Source organism: Erigeron canadensis, chromosome 2 (assembly GCF_010389155.1).
Source record: "Erigeron canadensis isolate Cc75 chromosome 2, C_canadensis_v1, whole genome shotgun sequence".
Taxonomy (NCBI): domain Eukaryota; kingdom Viridiplantae; phylum Streptophyta; class Magnoliopsida; order Asterales; family Asteraceae; genus Erigeron; species Erigeron canadensis.
This window is the reverse complement of record NC_057762.1, coordinates 39,943,768-39,963,586: the sequence shown is the minus strand read 5'-3', so window position 1 is coordinate 39,963,586 and position 19,819 is coordinate 39,943,768. Positions and strand designations below refer to the sequence as shown.

Here is a 19,819-nt window from a genome sequence, read left to right as displayed (position 1 = left end):
TTTCCCATCTAAGCTTATATGGGAGACAACCCCATATATATATACTACATTATGGGGTGAGATATTTTGAGACCACCTCTTATTTTAGGACCAACTAAGACCATTGATTTTTGTACACCATCATCATCTACTACGATATACAAGACTTTTTTGTAAAAACACCAAGACTTTCCGGCGACGGGCCCACCAAAAAATCATGTGTAAGTTAACTTACACATGTCAATCTACTACGATATACAAGACTTTTTTGTAAAAACACCAAGACTTCCGGCGACGGGCCCACCAGAAAATCATGTGTAAGTTAACTTACACATGTGTAACACATGTGTAAGTTAACTTACACATGATTTTCTGGTGGGCCCGTCGCCGGAAAGTCTTGGTGTTTTTACAAAAAAGTCTTGTATATCGTAGTAGATGATGATGGTGGTGTGTAAGTTACGAAAATCAATGGTCCTTTTTTGGACTTTTTTTAGTTGGTCTCAAATTATTATTCCCCTACTACATTATAAAGCAAATATATACTATATATATATATATATATACTATATTATATTATAAAGCAAATAGTTCATGTCTAACATTTTAAGTTTCAACATTTAATTTCTCAAAATGTCCTTTCTATCTATTTTACATTTACTTAAAATAACTATAATACTCTTAGTGTAAATATCAATCATTCATTTTCTTTCCTCTCCTCAGATCTCAACCACTTTTTTTTTTCTCTTTTCTTCATAAATCATTTTGTTCCTTTAATTCATTCAAAATCTTTTATCTCAAAACTGTACATCGATAAATTAAAAAAATTATATGGGTGCTCTTAAAATTTCATGTTTTTTTATTAAAGAGGTCATTCGATAAAATTTCGACGAAATTTTAAATTCAAAGGCGGAGTACGGCTAAGGGCGTAACCCGTTAGGTAGATCACCCCATCTTAACTCGACTTAACCATATACTATACCCGAACATCACCTTTCTTGATCACCATTTTGAGTCGTCTTTTGTTCATTTTAGCATCAAATTAGCTCCATAAATACCAATATCGCATGATGACCCTACAAAATACTTACGCAAACCAATAAGTAACGAAAAACATCCAAATTGGACTTAAAATACAACCAAGTAAATGATATTTGCCAATAAATCAATATTCAAAATGTGTATAATTTGGTCAATATCACCCCATCACCGCCACCGCTATTACATCACCACCCCGTCATCACCTCCATCACCGCAGCAACACGCGGATACCTTGCTCTCGTAATTAATAAACACATCATGATGAAGATATAGACTTTTGATTTCAAAAGTTGAAAGACAGATATAAAATATATACGAATTGTTTTGTTGCTTTTTAACTTTTTTTTCTTTTAATAAAATAGATGTTAATATTGTGTCTATAAAAAGTTGGTTTTGTTATATTGTTTAGATCAAGTATCTATAAATTGTTTATTAAAGAATTTTTTTGTTGCCCTGACAACTTGATTTTCTAGATCCGTCTCTAACTAGTATTAGTTATTTTTTAAATTTTTAAAGCATAACAATTTTACTGAACTATCAACATGCTAGAAGAAGGAATGATGTATATGTAATTTAGAAACTTAAGGGATTTAACGGCCAATCTAGGCATCTAGCTAGCCATCTAAGTTTACGATGACTAGAATCACAATTGAACGAGAAAGAGCAGTACAATTTCTTCGAATACGATCTCGGCCTTTGAAGGTTTGTTAATTGCTGAAGCAAGTTTGGTTTCGTTTTCTCCATGTGTTAATTAAGCCGCTTGAATTGTGACATACATCAAATTAATTAGCTTTTGCAGTGACTAAGGCCAAAATAAACCGACCAGGTCCATTGAGGTTGAGTAAAAAAGATTCCACTAATTCCTAATAAAGTTCCAAACAATAACAGCCAAAGATCATTATTGACCAAACAGGTGATTGGCGGTTTTAATTTCATTCCATCGTCACATTTCCGGACATGTTAAAGAACGCAGATCAACGTTGCGGAAAAAAGCTTATTTCAGATTGCAAGCCTATTGCGGAAAAAGAGAATGCTTGTTAATTGTTAATTACTCGTATTATGAAAAAAGTGAATATAACGTTGTCTTATACCTAAACTTAGCTATATAGAACTCATTACATATGAATTTTTTTAATGTTTGTTGTATAATAATTAAATCACATAACCCTCATAAATTTTATGGTTTAAAAAAATAATTTGTGAGAAATTTCATACCTAAACTTAAATATGAAACAACCTTGTTTTCACTTTCCTTTATACGGAGTATTATATTACATATGACATTGACATATGTATCTATCTATATTTATACTAACATCATAATGGACCGATAAAACTAAATATATTCTTGAACAAAACTACTACATCTACTTCTTTAATGATGTCCCAAAAATATCATTAATAAAATAATTTACAACATCTACTTATCAACTTCTAAAATAACTATAGTCTTATTTTTTACATCAATTACTTTAACGTTAATTTATAACCTACATTACTCGCCCTCACTGCTACCACCACTAGTCGTCGTTGCACCATCACCACCCATCGACACCGCCACCACCACATCTCCTCCTCTACCGTCGTATTACACGGACATCCCTCTAGTTCCTGTTTAATAAAAGTTCTTCATCTCTTTTGAAAAAACTATAAAATTTAAAACTATAAAATTGAGAGACGCACAATTATCATTTTAACTTTGTAGTTTAAATCTTAATTAATATTTATTTTATATATTTATAATTAAAACATTTAATTTATTTCTATATTAATTATAAAAATTAAAAATATGTTCAACATGATATTATATATTTTAACAGCGAGTTCTTACTGACATGAACTTATACAATTTAACAAGTTTCGTTCTAGAAAAATATAAAAAATAAAAAACCAATTTAACAACAACTTCTTTTACTATATATTAACAATATTGTTCGTATGTAGAGTATGTTTTGCTTTGGAAGAAGAAAAAAGACACATAATATTTTTTGTCCATGAAAGACATATAATAAGAAGTTAAGTGATAAAAATACATCCACCTTCCGATTACATAAATCCGATGAGACAAAGTCAAAACATCGTGTTCAAGAATTCGAAACATTTTATTGGTGTGTCGTTGCATTATAAATTTATATGCGGCCATGCGGGTATCCCTTTAGTTAAACAAAATATTGTAGTTTAAATCATGTTATATATATACATCATTCAATAACAAAAAGAAACCTTTTAGCTATACAAAACCAGCATAGTGCTACGAAATGCGAAATAAGTACGAGCCTGACAATATCACAGCAAATTGCTGTCAGCAATTACTACGAACTTGATAAACAATATGATAACCGATCCAACATTGTAACAAACGAGAGATAGTGCTCACGCGTTACGGCGGTGAGATGGTTGGGGTGATAGGTCAAGTCATAGAGTATTAGAGTATGATAGTCAAATGTCTTAGTCGTACGGACTCCGCCCTTAAATTTAAAAATTCGTCAAAAGTATATCGAATGACATCTCTAATGAAAGAGCATGAAATTTTAAGAACACTCATATAACTTTTATAATTTATCGATGTACGGTTTTTGAGATAAAAGATTTTGAATGAACTAGTGGAATAAAATGATTTATGGGGGAAGATAAAAATGAGTGGTTAAGATTTGAGGAGAGAAAAAAATAAGTGGTTGAGATTTAAGGTTATTGTAGGTATATTTAGGTAGAGATGTTTAAATTAGTGAATAAAAATGAGGGTATTTTGGATACTTCAAATCATTTTTTTAAAAAAAAAAAAAACGTTTTATAAGATAATATTAGACTAAATCATTAGTCATAGCAAGCTAGGGGCTTTGATGCTCAGGGGACAAGGGAAAATTAGATTTCTTTGCTATCTCTTCCCCTTTTATAGAAAATGAAATCCACAAACATTTCTTTCAAAAGCTAGGGTCCATGCCGGCCGGCAATGGATATACATAGATTATGTTTTTTTATTATATACGTATTATAAGGAGCAATGCATATATATAGAATTGTAGATTGAGCTATTGAGATGTTAGCTTTAGTGGTTAGACGCATCCGTATAAAAAGTGTTAGCCAGTTAAAAAAAAAAAAATTTGTTGATTGAGACATTATCTCTTAAGTTAAGTAGAAAGACACACTACATTAGTCACTCTCAAAAATTAAAATCTACATATAAAAAAAATATTGAAATTAATTGGTTGACTATGCTTTCCATTTTGTGACAAAAAGAAATCTAATTATATAACACTAGTTAGTTACCCGCACAATGCGGTGGTGGTCGTGGCGGATGCGATGTAGTGGTGGGGGCGACGTTGGTGGTAAATGAGGCGTCGAGTGATGTAATTAATTGATGTAAAATTAATTGATTTAAAGGGTTAATAGGGATATTTTAGAAAAAAATGATTGATAATGTAATTTAATCATTAGTATTAAGGGGGTAGTGTAGGTGAAAATATTTTTAAATGTGCTAAGTGAAAATATTACATATTTTTCAATATATTCAAAAATAAAGAGCTATGTTTTATAATACGAGAGCAGTAATACCCGCGCAATGCGGCGGTGAGATGGTGGGGTGATAGGTCATAGGAGGTGATAAGTCATAGAGTGTGATAGCCAAATGCCTTAGATGTACGAGCTCCGCCCTCACATTTAAAAGAGCATAAAATTTTAAGAACACCCATACAATTTTTATAATTTATCGATATACGGTTTTTGAGATAAAAGATTTTGAATAAATTAGAGGAATAAACTGATTTATGGAGAAGAGAGAAAAAAAATGAGTGGTTGAGATTCAAGGGTATTATAGGTATATTAGGTAAAGATGTTTAAATTAGTGAATAAAGAAGAAGGGTAATTTAGGTTGTTCAAATTATCTCTTGAGATACAAATATAGGTATTATAGGTATATTAGGTAAAAATGTTTAAATTTGTATTATCACACCATTTGCAACTTTGATACAAATATATGAAAAGTGGCGAAATGTATCCCTGTGATATCACACCTGTTGCAATTTTGGTCTAAAAGTAACTTGCCGTTAGAATTCAACTGTTAAATGTATCAAGTGAAAGGCACGTGATGGACAATATTGTCTTTTCGTCTAAACGATGACTATTCTTGCAACATATATTATCATCATCAAATTACTTATATAAATGTCTCGATCTAAACAAGTAAAACCAAAACTCCTCCATCATTTTCATTTTCCAAATTGCATTTCAATCCATCAAACAAATCCACAAGGCTATTATATCTTTTTATGAATTAATTATTCAAGGGTTATGTATATATAACCCGACCATCATTACCACCAAATTCCGACCATCACAAATCCCAAAGGGCAGTGGCGGTGTGGATTTGAAGGGCGACTGCGACGGTGGTGGATTTGAAGGGAGGCTGTAGCGGTGGATCTGAAGAGTAGCAAAAGCAGCAGCAAATAAAAAAAAAAGCACAAGGTTTTGGGATTCTAATCGAAAAACACACCAACCCCCACCACATAAATCGGGTGTGGTGGTGGTTTCAGTTCTGATGCTTTTGGTGGTGGTGGTTTCAATTTTGCTAGTTATTTCTGTCGTAAGTTGGATGATGACGATGTAGATCTGTGTATTTGTTTAGCGTTTGCGTATGGCGTGAAGAGCACCACATTCTCAAAATTGATAATTTTACGTTGTTGATCATTCACCAATCACAACACTCAACAGTCGTACCCCATTTCCATTTTCATGCAACATGCCCCATTTTCATTAGTTTTAAGTTTTATTTATTGTTATTTCATCTAGTTTTTGTTTTTGTTGGCTGGGATTATGGGAAAAGCAACAACCAAAACTCATTTGGGATGAAATCGCGATTGAAGTAAATTTGGGGGTGGTTTCTGGTATATATGTGGGTGGAAGGGTGTAAATGACTCAACTACCCCGCACGTGAGACGCACATGGGGTTTTAACGGTTGAATTCTAACGGCACATTACTTTTGGACCAAAATTGCAACCGGTGTGATATTACAGGGATACGTTTTGCCATTTTTCACATGTTTGTATCAAAGTTGCAAATGGTGTGATAACACACGAACCAAAAATGCAATTCGTTATTGAAACATTATGTGGCATTTTTATATATATATTTTTGACAATCTCTATCTAATTTAATCAAATTAAATATTAAATACAAAACTTTTAAAGTTAGAAATAGCAAGTATTAATTAAATAAATGAATCTATATAATACAAAATTAAAAAAGAAAATCTTGTTAGTTATTAAAAAAAGAAAAAAGAAACCGTACGTATATGGCATATAAAACGCTACATTCTTGGAAGTTATATGATGAAATCTCAAGATTCTAGAAAATTATATATTTGAAGTGTTAATTGTTAATACTGTCTACAAAATTAAATTATCCAAAATATGTATTTGTTTATCGAGTTTTTATGTATTAATTTGAACGTCAAATAACGAGCAACACCACCTAGAGTTGATGTATCAACCTCGAGTTTGAATCCTGGTAATGCGCTAATACATTTGTCTCCTATGTCTTGGATTTGTATAACGTTACAAAAGGTCCTCTCTCCAAATGTTTTTTGCAGGGTTTAAACTCATGACTCCCCAGATGAAATCCCTTAAGGAAAAATACCCCAACCACTGGATCAAAACCCTAATGGTTATCAAATTATTATATGTTTTAAATGATACAAGGTATTGCCTTCTAAATGATACAATATATTTGTACCTTTTATTATAGCTCAGTAGTTGAGCACCAGTTTTATATGTTGGAGGTCTCGAGTTTGAGACATGGGAAGAACATTTGAGGGAATTTCACAATAAAGTCCTTTAGTGAAGTAGGTTTGAGTCCTGCAAATGAGGCAGAGTTTATCCCAATTAAATGTCGTGCATTCGGGCGGTTTAGTTGGGTGTTTATCCTCTTATTAGGTATTGAGAGTGAGATGACTCTCTAGCGTGGACCTAGTTAAGACAACATAAGCTAGATCTCCTGTTGCGAGCAAATGATCGACACATTTCAAAAAAATTGATTTTTTACATTTTATATGAGTAAAGGATGAGAATGATTTGTTATAATTTGAAACTTTGTTTTGCTAGTTGCATCACCATTCGTAATTTACAAGCGATAGTTGTTTACCACTCATAGGATTAAAGACAAAAAAAATCGAAATACAAGTAATTGTTGTTAATGTTTTTTTTTTTTTTAATCTTATGAATTTTGTATAATTCAGAATGATCTACAAAATGGTGATGTAACAAAACATAGAACAACATGAACTAATCATCAATACACGTATACCTAAACTTTTATTTTTAAATAATATTGGACAATAATTGTAATAACTCGCGCATTGCGCGGGTAAAATACCTAATTTCTAATATCAATCGATCTTTTGAAATTAACGGGGCATTTGGTTCACGGAATTCTCAAGAATTCATAGGAATTGGAATTTAAATTCCACACTTTACCATGTTTGGTTGGAAGAGTTGATGGAATCGGAATTGCAAACTTTCCTTCAAATTCTCTAAATCATGGAATTCAAGATTCCATCACAAAATGGATGGAATGTTTACAAAATTTACCAAAATGCCTTTAAATAACATATATTATTAACCTTTTTATATATTTATATTATTATTATTTTATATATTTATAAAAATATTATATAAACTAATAAATAATAAATATTATTATTATTATATTATTTATATTATTAATATTTTTATATCTTTAAACTATTATTATTCTTATAGATTTTTAATAATATTATATAAAAATAATAAATAATAATATGGATAATATAATATTAATATTATTATGTCATTTATACTATTACTATTTTTGTATAGTTATAATATTATTATTTTTGTATATTTACAATAATATTATATGAAAATAATGAATATTGTTAATATAAATAATATAATCATATTATTTTTATTATATTATTATTTATTTTTAATATTTAATATAACTTTTATTAGCATTATTTTTATTTATTCTTATTTTTAAGACTATTAAAATATTACTTTTATTATTTTTATCATTATTTTTCTTATTATTATTATTATTTTAATATTATTTATATTATTAACATTTAAAATTATTATTATTGTTTATATTTAATAAAGGGTATTCTTGTCATTTTTATAAATTAAATTCAGATTCCTTTGACTGAATTCCATTTAATTATGTCAACCAAACATATGACAAATTCTAAAACTTTCAAATTCTAATTTCTTCAAATTCCAATTCCTTTGACAGATTCCAATTCCTTCAAAAATATTCTGTGAACCAAACGCCGGGGCGTTTGGTTCGCGGAATTCTCAGGAATTCATAGGAATTGGAATTTAAATTCCACACTTTACCATGTTTGGTTGGAAGAGTTGATGGAATCGGAATTGCAAACTTTCCTTTAAATTCTTTAAATCATGGAATTCAAGATTCCATCACAAAATGGATGGAATGTTTACAAAATTTACCAAAATGCCTTTAAATAACATATATTATTAATCTTTTTATATATTTATATTATTATTATTTTATATATTTATAAAAATATTATATAAACTAAAAAATAATAAATAATATTATTATTATTATATTATTTATATTATTAATATTTTTATATCTTTAAACTATTATTATTTTTATAGATTTTTAATAATATTATATAAAAATAATAAATAATAATATAAATAATATAATATTAATATTATTATGTCATTTATACTATTACTATTTTTGTATATTTATAATATTATTATTTTTGTATATTTACAATAATATTATATGAAAAATAATGAATATTGTTAATATAAATAATATAATCATATTATTTTTATTATATTATTATTTTTTATATTTAATATAACTTTTATTAGCATTATTTTTATTTATTCTTATTTTTATGACTATTAAAATATTACTTTTATTATTTTTATCATTATTTTTCTTCTTCTTATTATTATTTTAATATTATTTATATTATTAACATTTAAAATTATTATTATTGTTTATATTTAATAACGGGTATTCTTGTCATTTTTATAAATTAAATTCAGATTCCTTTGACTGAATTCCATTGAATTCTGTCAACCAACCACATGACAAATTTTAAAACTTTCAAATTCCAATTCCTTTGACAGATTCCAATTCCTTAAAAAACATTATGTGAACCAAACGCCAAGTAAAAATCCTCACCAACTTATCAAAATAATATTATTTATATTATCACATTTTTAAATCAATAGTTTTAACTTACAAACGTGAACATTTACTATATTATGTCATTAATAATATGTTTACTTTCCCGCAAATTTATTTTTTATAGATACAAAAGAAAAAGAACAAACAAATAAAAAGGTACATAAACCATTGGATGAATAATAAAATAATATAACAATCAATCTATTTATCTTTGGAATATGAAGATTAAGAGGGTGTTTAGGATTACGTTTTGAACTGATTATTTGATTATTACGTTTATAAAATACAAATAATCTAAAATAGTGTTTGAGTGGAAAAGTGATTCTTTGTTATAAAAACGCATTTTTTAGAAAAACATATACATACATGTTTTTTCAAAACACAGTGTCTATTTTGAAAACGCAAGATTTATAATGAAAACGTAACGACTAACACCCCTAGTATATCATATATATATACATCAATAATATAAATGAATTTAAGTGACATCAAATATTATGTTTATTTTGAATTAGAAAAAAAGAGACATAAGATTTTTTTATATATACTTTGATCTTTTTTAACATGTCTTATTTGTCTTTTTTTATCTATACTTCTATACTATATTATAAAAGAAGGTTTTAGGTAAAATAAAACAAGTATTAAAGTAAAACAAATAAAACAATATGTTTTTCTTCATTGAATCACCGTGTATCATGAAAATCATTGTGTATCAATTGTTTCGTGAATCTTCGTGCATCAATTTAACCATGATCTAAGGGTTAGGATCTTGTCTTACTTGTTTTACAATACCAAACCCTTACAAAAGAAATAAACTATGTTGAAAGTTACATTGAAGGATTGTCTAAAATGCCCTTAATGATTAACTATATAGTGCCCGCGCGTTACGACGGTGAGATGGTGAGGTGATAGGTCAAGTCATAGAGTATGATAGCCAAATGCTTTAGCCGTATAGGCTCCGTCATCGGATATAAAAATTCATTGAAAGTATATCGAATGACATCTTTAATGAAAGAACATGAAATTTCAAAAACACCCATACAATTTTTATAATTTATTGATATACGGTTTTTGAGATAAAATATTGTGAATGAATTAGAGGAATAAAATGATTTATGAATTAAAGAGAAAAAAATGAGTGGTTGAGATTAAAAGAGAAAAAAAATGAGTGGTTGAGATTTAAGGTTGTTATTAGGTATATTAGGTAGAAATGTTTAAATGAGTGAATAAAGAATAGAGGTAATTTGGATAGTTCAAATCATTTTTTTTTTTAAAAAAAAAGGGCAAAATGCTTTATAAGATTGTATTGGATATCTTCATTAAACCTTTACATTAATTATCTACAATACTCAACGATGTCTCTACCATCAACACTCGCTCTCACCACCATACCATCGCCGCCACGACCACTGTCAGGTCCTTCACATTGCACGGTATCATGCTATTTTTATTTGAGAAGTGATTCTTGTACCACATATATTAGTTAATACGAAAATAATTTCCTTTTTATTTATGCCGAAAGAGAACAAACACAAAAGACAAATAAAAAAATCAAGGTGACTATTGTGTGTTGCAAAGGACATAAACCGGTCCCTCCTTTTTTACATTTATTCTTTCTTACCCTCCTTTTTTTAATCAAACTATAATTAGGGTTTAAATCTCGATATAGATATAATAATAGATATAAATAATATAATATCATCCAGCAGCTTTTTCTGCTGCTCTCTCGCCGTCTTCCTCCGTTAACAGCAGCGGTAACTGCATTTTCCGACAACTTCACTGTTGTAAGTGTAAGCCTTTCGATTCTATAAAATTTATTTTTCATTTCATTTCATGTTCTATATATATGTATATGCACATGTATGTATAAGTATATGTATATATATAAGTGTAAGCTGTCGTTAGTTGTTTATTGAGATTATATCAGTGTAGATATTAAATTCATGTGTAAAATGCAATAATTTATTTATTTTTTGGCAATATTTATAGCTGTGTAAGATTAATGCATTATTTAAATTTGTTTATTATTAATGCCTTATTTTAAATTTAGTACCAGTTTAGCATTTTTCTGCTTGTGCATGATCTGATTTTTAAAATGATATATTTTGTTTGTTTTGCTTGACTTTAGTGGCTGTCAACTTTGACCTGTAATATTTTTTCTTAATTGTCCGTAGACACCTAGTCGCATCGTTAAAAAGTAACGCTGAGAATTGTGTATGAGTATGTCCATAGAAAGTAGAAATCATTTTGATAATGTGTTAATATAAAGCTGAAATTACTATGGTTGACAAACAACAGTTTACTGAATACTGATTCACATGTGTATCATTTGTTTGGGTTATAGTTTCAGTGGTTAAAGAATGGCATTCTCGACTGCCGTTTCATCATCGTATATGCCTAGACTGTACTCCCAGTTATCAGCGCATGATGCAGCTACAGAGACAAAGTCTATGATATGCTTATCTAACGCAACCCCTTTTGTTCAACGTTCTTTGAGTTACAAGTAAGTATTTTGAGCTATTACTTTGTTGTTTGATGGGAAAAATCTGAGTAAAAACTTTTACTGCTTAAATTTAAGTAAATAACCTAATATGCAGTTGTTTCTCTGTTAGAATCATATATGTAATTAAATGACTCGTCGTATTCCTTAGCGAACCATATATGTAGTTAAATGACTCGTCGTATCCCTTGGAATTGACTATGTAAAATTCAGGGCCACTGCCTAAGTGTTAAATTTGCAAGGCTATAATCTTATTATCTTTTTTATACTTACAGCATTCATTGTATTATGGCATAATTATGATCTTTAGCTTTTAATTACTGCTCACAGAAATAGTGAAGTTTATGCCCTGTACCCATAATCAATAGTATTATAAGAAATCATCTAAATGATGTTTTTGGTTGATAGAAGCTTATTTGTGGATTCAATATGGTACAAACATGTAAAATATGAATGTGCCAAACATGGGCATCCTCTTCTAATCATTTCAACATTTTTTTGCCAGTCCACTGGGTAACTGTAGTATTACTTTTCTTTTTGAAACAAAACTAGCGTTTGAAGTATTTATAGGTGCAAGAAAATCAGGAATTGGAACCTCGAAAGCTGATTTCATATGGAACATTTTGTTTATCTAACCGTAAAAGATACTGTTTGTGTTGTTAGTATGTTGCATTACCCTATGTGAAGTAGCATAAACTAAAGTGCCCATCTCTTCTTTTTTAAATTATGTTTAGTTTTTAAAGTTATGCATGTTACTTGCAATTCAGAGCTGGTATTTCTTCTCATTTGGAAAGAAGAGGGGCACACAACTTCAAAGTATCTGCTTCAGTTACGACAGGTCTATATATAAGTCTTTGTTTGTCAATTTTATGTTATATGTTTGTAAATACTGGTATCTTATTGCTTGAGTCTTTTTTTCATGTGTTTTGTTTGCCTCTATCAATATTTCAGATGTTCCAGCATCTGAAGCTCCTGCAAAGTCTCCAATTATCAAGGGTGACACTTGGTCAATCCATAAATTTGGTGGCACCTGTGTAGGGACTTCTGAAAGAATCCAAAATGTTGCGAATATTGTAATTGAAGACATTTCCGAAAGAAAGCTGGTTGTTGTCTCCGCGATGTCTAAAGTTACGGATATGATGTATGATATTATTGAAAAAGCACAGTCCCGAGATGAGACATATGTATTGGCACTTGATGCTGTTTATGAAAAACACAAGCTGGCAGCAGTTGCGCTACTTGATGGTGATGAACTTGCTAATTTCTTGTCTACTCTGAGTCATGACATTAGTAACCTTAAAGCGATGCTACGTGCATATTATATAGGTTTTAATCTCTGCTCTCGCTCTTTTCTACCATGTACGCATGTAATATATATTAATGTTTCTTAGACTAGTGAATAATAATTTTTTTCTTTCCTTCAGCTGGACATGCCGCAGAATCCTTTTCAGCTTTTGTAGTTGGACATGGAGAGTTATGGTCTGCTCAGTTATTGTCATCTGTTCTCAGAAAGGTGCTGCTGTGGTGATTCCTGTTGATGTTGAACTTAACATATATGAGCTTGTCAGTTACAGGTTCTTTGTAGTTTCTTAAATTTTCCTTTTTGTTCTTTTATGACAGGGTGGGATAGATTGTAACTGGATGGACACAAGAGATGTCCTCATTGTCACACCTGCTGGTTCTAATCAAGTTGATCCAGATTATGAAGAGTCAGAGACAAGACTCGACAAATGGCTCTTAGACAATCCTTCTAAGGTAGTAGTTGCTACTGGTTTTATAGCTAGCACCCCTCAAAATATTCCCACAACTTTGAAAAGGGATGGAAGCGACTTTTCCGCTGCTATCATGGGTGCTTTATTCAGGGCCCGACAGGTAACAATTTGGACGGATGTTGATGGTGTTTACAGTGCAGATCCTAGAAAAGGTTAGTGTCGATAATAATAGAGTTTACATAGTTCAATGACTTTATCATGTTGACTGACCATAGATGTCTTGCACGTTTTATTGGCTTTAGCACCAGTCATTAGTTTCCCGTACATAGAGGGCCCTATGGAAGGCCTGTACTAGAGATGGTAGTTTTAACCCACTTACTTAGAAATAGGTCAAATCACGGGATGTTCTATTATTATTGGGTCAAATGTGTAAGAAAGCATAGATAAGGAATTGTGTAATATGGGTTGCACAGGTCCGGAAGTTTCCCAAACAATGCATAAAACATTTTCGATTATTGTTGAAACAAGATGAATTTGTAATTACATTTGACACTAATTATCTATAAATTTTTTGAGAAGTATTTGGAACAAAACTGCTTCAGATTAACCCAAGTGGAGTCCCATTTTAATATTAACCTGTCTGACTTAATACTCAGCCCTCTTGAATCATGCTTTTTGCCACCTCTTGCTAATACTTTATGATTTTCAGCATTTAAAAAGCGGTTGATATGTGTGTAAAACTTCTTTCATGAATCTGAGCATCTTTAGCTGTTCTAAAGAACAATGTCTTTTGCAGTTAGTGAGGCTGTGATATTGAATACCTTATCATATCAGGAGGCCTGGGAAATGGTACACTCATTCATCTTTTTCTTCTTATACCCGAAGCCTTTGGAATTATGTTTGTAACCATCTTAGGTGCTTGATGCAGTCGTATTTTGGGGCAAATGTTTTACATCCTCGAACTATCATTCCAGTCATGCAGTATGACATCCCCATCGTTATAAGAAATATCTTCAACCTCTCTGCACCCGGGACAAAGATTTGCAGGGAACCGATCGTTGAAAATGAAGAAAAACAGAAATTGGAATCTTATGTAAAAGGTTTTGCGACCATAGACAACCTAGCTCTTGTAAATGTTGAGGGGTGAGATTTGCATGTATTTCATGGTAATTTTGCTCATTTTCTTTATATATTTGTGTAATTTGCATCATGCAATGCTTCTCAGAACTGGAATGGCTGGTGTTCCCGGGACAGCAAGTGCCATTTTTGCTGCCGTAAAAGACGTTGGAGCTAATGTCATCATGATTTCTCAGGTACTTTCCTTTAGATTACTATCAATCATTTACATAATTGATTTCTTATTTTAGTGGTCTATTTCAGGCTAGCAGTGAACATTCTGTGTGTTTTGCTGTGCCTGAGAAGGAAGTGAAAGCCGTTGCAAAGGCATTAGAGGCTAGATTTCGTCAAGCTTTAAGTGCTGGACGTCTTTCTCAGGTTCTAAGCTTTGACTTGAATCAAATATCACACTTTTTTTGCTTTTGAAATTTTTCTTGTTGCCCTTTTACAGAGAGTACCATACAATGTGTCAAGTACTGACAGTACTGTACTTGTTTAATAACTTGGTTAGTTGGATTTGACACGGGAAGCTATGCTTTCTTGACCAGGCGAATAGCCAACTAACAAAGGAATTAGTAGAATAAAGTTTCGTGGTACCTTCGTGGAGTATAATTGCTAGGATATAATTTCTAAAGAAGATAACATGTAGTGGGAGAGTAAGGTTGACGTGGAATTGCAATATATGGTCTGTTTGTTTAGTTTCTTTTTTAGAAGTAAATATAGTAAATGAGATAAGATTTATCCAGGACTTAGGCCATATTTTTAGCAGTTAGTGGCACTCAGTATTTTCGCAGACTTCGGGTAGAAGAATTTTTTCTAAAAACAATATCTGTATGTTTAAGAGTGATAGTTTTACCTGCACTTGGAGAAAAACTAACATATGCACTGCACCATTTTATGGTATAGATTCTTTGGATTTACAGATTAAGAACTTATGTTGGCCTCTCATATTGTGTATTGATTTATACCATGGATGCACACATGGCTTCAACTATCCTTAAAGAACTTCCCTTATGTTTCTGGGTCCTTTCAGGTTGCAGTAATTCCAAACTGTAGCATTCTTGCAGCAGTTGGACAGAAAATGGCCAGCACTCCAGGTGTTAGTGCGACACTATTTAATGCACTTGCAAAGGTCAGTTCCTCTAAGGAATTTTTTTTTGTCATACATATCATTTGCTCCGCATGCATTCTTCTAATTCAGTCAGCTCCTTACTGCTGTTTTTTCTGCTTTATTATGTCTTATTCATACTATAACATATTATTTTATTCTATTCATCAATTATGATATTTGCAACATTCTTGTAATGCAGGCTAGCATTAACGTCCGGGCTATTGCACAAGGCTGCTCTGAGTATAATATTACTGTAGTTGTCAAAAGGGAAGATTGTGTAAGAGCCTTAAGAGCGGTGCATTCAAGATTCTATCTTTCAAAAACGTCAATAGCGGTGGGTATCATTGGGCCTGGGCTGATTGGTGCCACTTTACTTACTCAGCTTAGGGATCAGGTATATTTTACAATTCATATAACTTTTTGTGTATTTGTTTTCTGTAGGCAGGAGGTTTTTATTTTTTAATGTTTTCATAGGTATGATTATTGTGTCAGTGCCTTTAGTATTAAAAAAGCCATGGTTATGTAATTCTTTCAATATTTTTTGTTTCATGGATAACATGAGTCAGCTATTGTGTATACATCTTTTCTGATGAGATTTTTTTGTAGTTGTGTACTTTTGGATTTTTAACAACTTTCTTTCAAGTGTTTGGAACAAAATATTTACTAGACTGATTGAATTTCAGCGGGTTTAGTTCTTGCCAAAAGCTAAAGTTACAGTTTTCATGGGATATATGGAGCAACAAATTGCCTGTTAGAGTTAAAGAGCTATCATTCTGTGCATTTTGGTTAATTGTAGAATTGTTCCTAGTTATTATGTGTAGTCAGGGGTGATTATTACTTTCTTTTGACCACATTAAGGTATATTTATTGTAGGCAGCAGTCCTGAAGGAAAAGTCTAACACCGATTTACGTGTCATGGGTATCATTGGATCGAAGAAAATGCTGCTAAGTGACATGTAAGTTTCTTGTGTTAATATGCTTTATTTCTTAATCAATATTGCACAGAAATATCCTTTCTAGTCGCATCTATCCTATAAGTCATCTGTTCTCTAACTAAAAAAAGGTACATCATGTCATGAACAACAAAGATTTGTCAGGTAACTAAATAACTAATAAGCCCAGGGTTACTTGAGGATTGTTCCATTAATATTTCGTTGCCAATCTACTCATATTATGTAAAAATCTATTACCACCAGGAAACTTCAAGGATTATATAGCTATGATGGACACAATATTAATGCTACACAGACAAATAAAAAGTGTGAAAGACTAAAGCACATTTTGCTAAAATTAATGAGATCTGCTTAGGTTTATTCAAAATGCAATCCGAGGCATTCATGCATTTAGAGTATGGGGTTCCTTTTTTTATTATTGTTTTTTTAAAGTTTTATTTATGATGAAAAATGGAATAACAAGAATTGGGGAACAAGCTATGAAGTAACTTTAAACACTCATAGGTTCATATAGCTGGTTTTGAGATTTTGCCTTGGAAGGTTACGAGCATATAAACACACTCTCTCTCTCTCTCTCACACACACACACACACATACACACACACGTATATATATATGTTAAAATTTCTTACTTGTAGGGGTATCGATCTTTCTAATTGGAACGAGCTTCTGAAGGAAAAGGGGGAAAGAGCTGATCTGGAAAAGTTTGTTCACCATGTGCAAGGGAATCATTTTATCCCTAATACAGCATTAGTAGACTGTACATCAAGCACTGAGGTCGCAGACCATTACCGTGACTGGTTGCATTCAGGAATTCATGTGATCACCCCAAATAAGAAGGCAAATTCTGGACCACTTGATAAGGTGACATGCTTATATACGGATGTGATCTTAAATGGGCTTTCTTTTTATGGTCATTCAAGAAGATTATGACCAAATTCTTCTTATTGATGCAGTATCTGAAGCTGCGAGCTCTTCAAAGGCAATCATACACTCATTACTATTATGAAGCTACTGTTGGAGCTGGTCTTCCAATTGTAAATACTTTACGAGATCTACTTCAAACAGGGGACAAGATTATAAAAATTGAAGGAATTTTCAGGTCAATCAAGCAACCTGCTTGTTTATTTGCAAAAAGTTGAATACAGTGCATGATAAGAACTAACTGAACATCTATTGCACCACTAAATTACCACCTATAGTTGCCAAGTTAAAGTTCTTAAAAGGGAGTTAGTGGACTGATTGTCCAAGAAAAATAGATAGCTCACTAGCTATATTGCATCTACTTGTTACTGTACAACGGGTGACCATTTTGAGTACCCAAAACTTGTGTGTATAATTGTCACTGCAGGTTGATGTTTATATCTTATTTTTGTTCTGAGCCATTTTTTAAGTAATTGCTAGTTGCTGGTGCACCCATGACAGTCTCCGAATAAGTAAAAAAATTAGAAGTTTAGAACTTAAGGTTCAGTTCTTAATATCATCATTTGCTTGTCTTCCTCTAATCCAATTGTTTTGGTTTCTAATATGGTTTGTAACTTACCTTTCTTTAAGCTGTCTTTTCTAAAACCATTTTTAATTTTTTTTCTTTTGATATCTATCTTAACTTGGTTTATTTGTGTTTTTTTCAACTTCATATACTAATCACGAGTTGTATTTACTATTTGCTTCTGTGATAAGTTTGAGGCTATTTCTTTTTAAAACGATTTTTTAGTTTTTTCTTTTGATATACATCTTAACTTGGTTTATTTGTGTTTTTCTTTCAACTTCATATGCTGATCACAAGTTGTATATGCTGCAGTAATAAGTTTGACTGTTTGAGGCTGTTTCTTTTTAATAGTAGGAATGTTGAAATTGATGACTGGGATGAATATCTTAACATAACATCACTTATATGTCTATTCAGTGGGACGTTGAGTTATATATTCAACAGTTTTATTGACACACGAGCATTCAGTGAGGTAGTGGTGGAGGCCAAAGCAGCGGGTTACACCGAACCAGACCCAAGGGATGATCTTGCCGGAACAGACGTTGCCAGAAAGGTATTTCTTGGTGAATTTGGCACTATATATATATATATATTTATTTTTTTTCAAATGTAGTGTTATAATTCCTGAAACCGCAGGTAATAATTCTTGCTAGAGAATGTGGTTTAATGCTCGAACTTTCAGATATCCCTGTTCAGAGCCTTGTGCCAGATCCATTAATGGTGAGATATACTTCATGTTTCCAATTGCATAAATGTTTCTTCCTCCGAATTATGACCCAGTCCGGTGAATAAATATTGATAATACATAGACATGGCAACAATAAGTAACTTTGAATTGGAAAGTTCAAATATATGTTACATAAAATGTTCATGGGATGTGATGCGTAAGCAGAGAATTACTCCATATGCAAGATTCTCAATTTCTGCTCGTACCTTTTGTGGATGAAGTAATTATGTTGTATGCTCGTACCTGTTGTTGATGCAGTAAGTTGAAAATTTAATTTTTTTTCCCGACTTTCAGGAAACTGCATCAGTGGATGATTTTATGAAGCAGCTACCATCCTTTGACGCAGATATAGCTACTAAGCGGAAAGCTGCAGAGGATGCTGGAGAAGTGAGTTTACTTGATTTCTTTGTACAGCTGTTGATCCCTTTTAAGTTGCTAGTGTTTTTTGTATGATCTAATATTTGTTCATGTCAGGTTCTGAGATATGTTGGGGTCGTGGATGTTAAAAACAAGAAAGGACTTGTGGAGTTGCAAAGGTATAGCAAGCAACACCCGTTTGCCCAGCTGTCAGGGTCTGATAACATCATTGCTTTTACAACAGAAAGGTACAACAAACAACCCCTAATTGTTCGCGGTCCTGGTGCCGGAGCGGAAGTAACAGCTGGTGGTGTATTTAGTGACCTATTACGGCTTGCCTCAAATCTTGGCGCCCCATCGTACTAGTTGTATTTGTAATAGTGTAACCCTGGTCTTTTTTTTTTTTGTATAACTTATATAATAAGTCAAGTCCAGGTTGCATTGAATTCTAATTTGTTTCTCCCAGGGGTTCAATGCGATTAGTTCTCAAGGATGTTAGTTTAGCTATTGTTGATGTTACGATGCAAAACCATTGTAGCAATGGTAAGCTTCCCTAGTTCGTGCTTTTTACTTATCCATCTCTTTGAATTAAATAAAGCTGTTTCACCAGTGGGTCACTGGGTTGTAA

At 31.5% G+C, this 19,819-nt stretch overlaps 1 protein-coding gene across 2 annotated transcripts; it reads left to right on the top strand.

Annotated features, from left to right (window-relative positions):
* Window positions 1-10,914: 10,914 nt before the first annotated feature.
* LOC122586829 (bifunctional aspartokinase/homoserine dehydrogenase, chloroplastic-like) lies at window positions 10,915-19,819 on the top strand. Of its 2 annotated transcripts, none has more exons than XM_043758826.1 (19): window positions 10,915-11,010; window positions 11,571-11,729; window positions 12,494-12,564; window positions 12,678-13,052; window positions 13,151-13,239; window positions 13,347-13,650; window positions 14,235-14,287; window positions 14,367-14,581; window positions 14,664-14,751; window positions 14,819-14,932; window positions 15,588-15,686; window positions 15,865-16,059; window positions 16,539-16,621; window positions 17,257-17,482; window positions 17,575-17,720; window positions 18,525-18,660; window positions 18,744-18,827; window positions 19,129-19,221; window positions 19,309-19,819. In XM_043758826.1, the coding sequence occupies exons 2-19, from the start codon at window positions 11,587-11,589 to the stop codon at window positions 19,555-19,557; spliced, it is 2,763 nt and encodes a 920-aa protein (XP_043614761.1). In that variant the 5' UTR covers window positions 10,915-11,010; window positions 11,571-11,586; the 3' UTR covers window positions 19,558-19,819. The 2 variants fall into 2 exon arrangements, with proteins under 2 accessions (XP_043614761.1, XP_043614760.1); XM_043758825.1 differs by having other exon boundaries at window positions 10,915-11,016.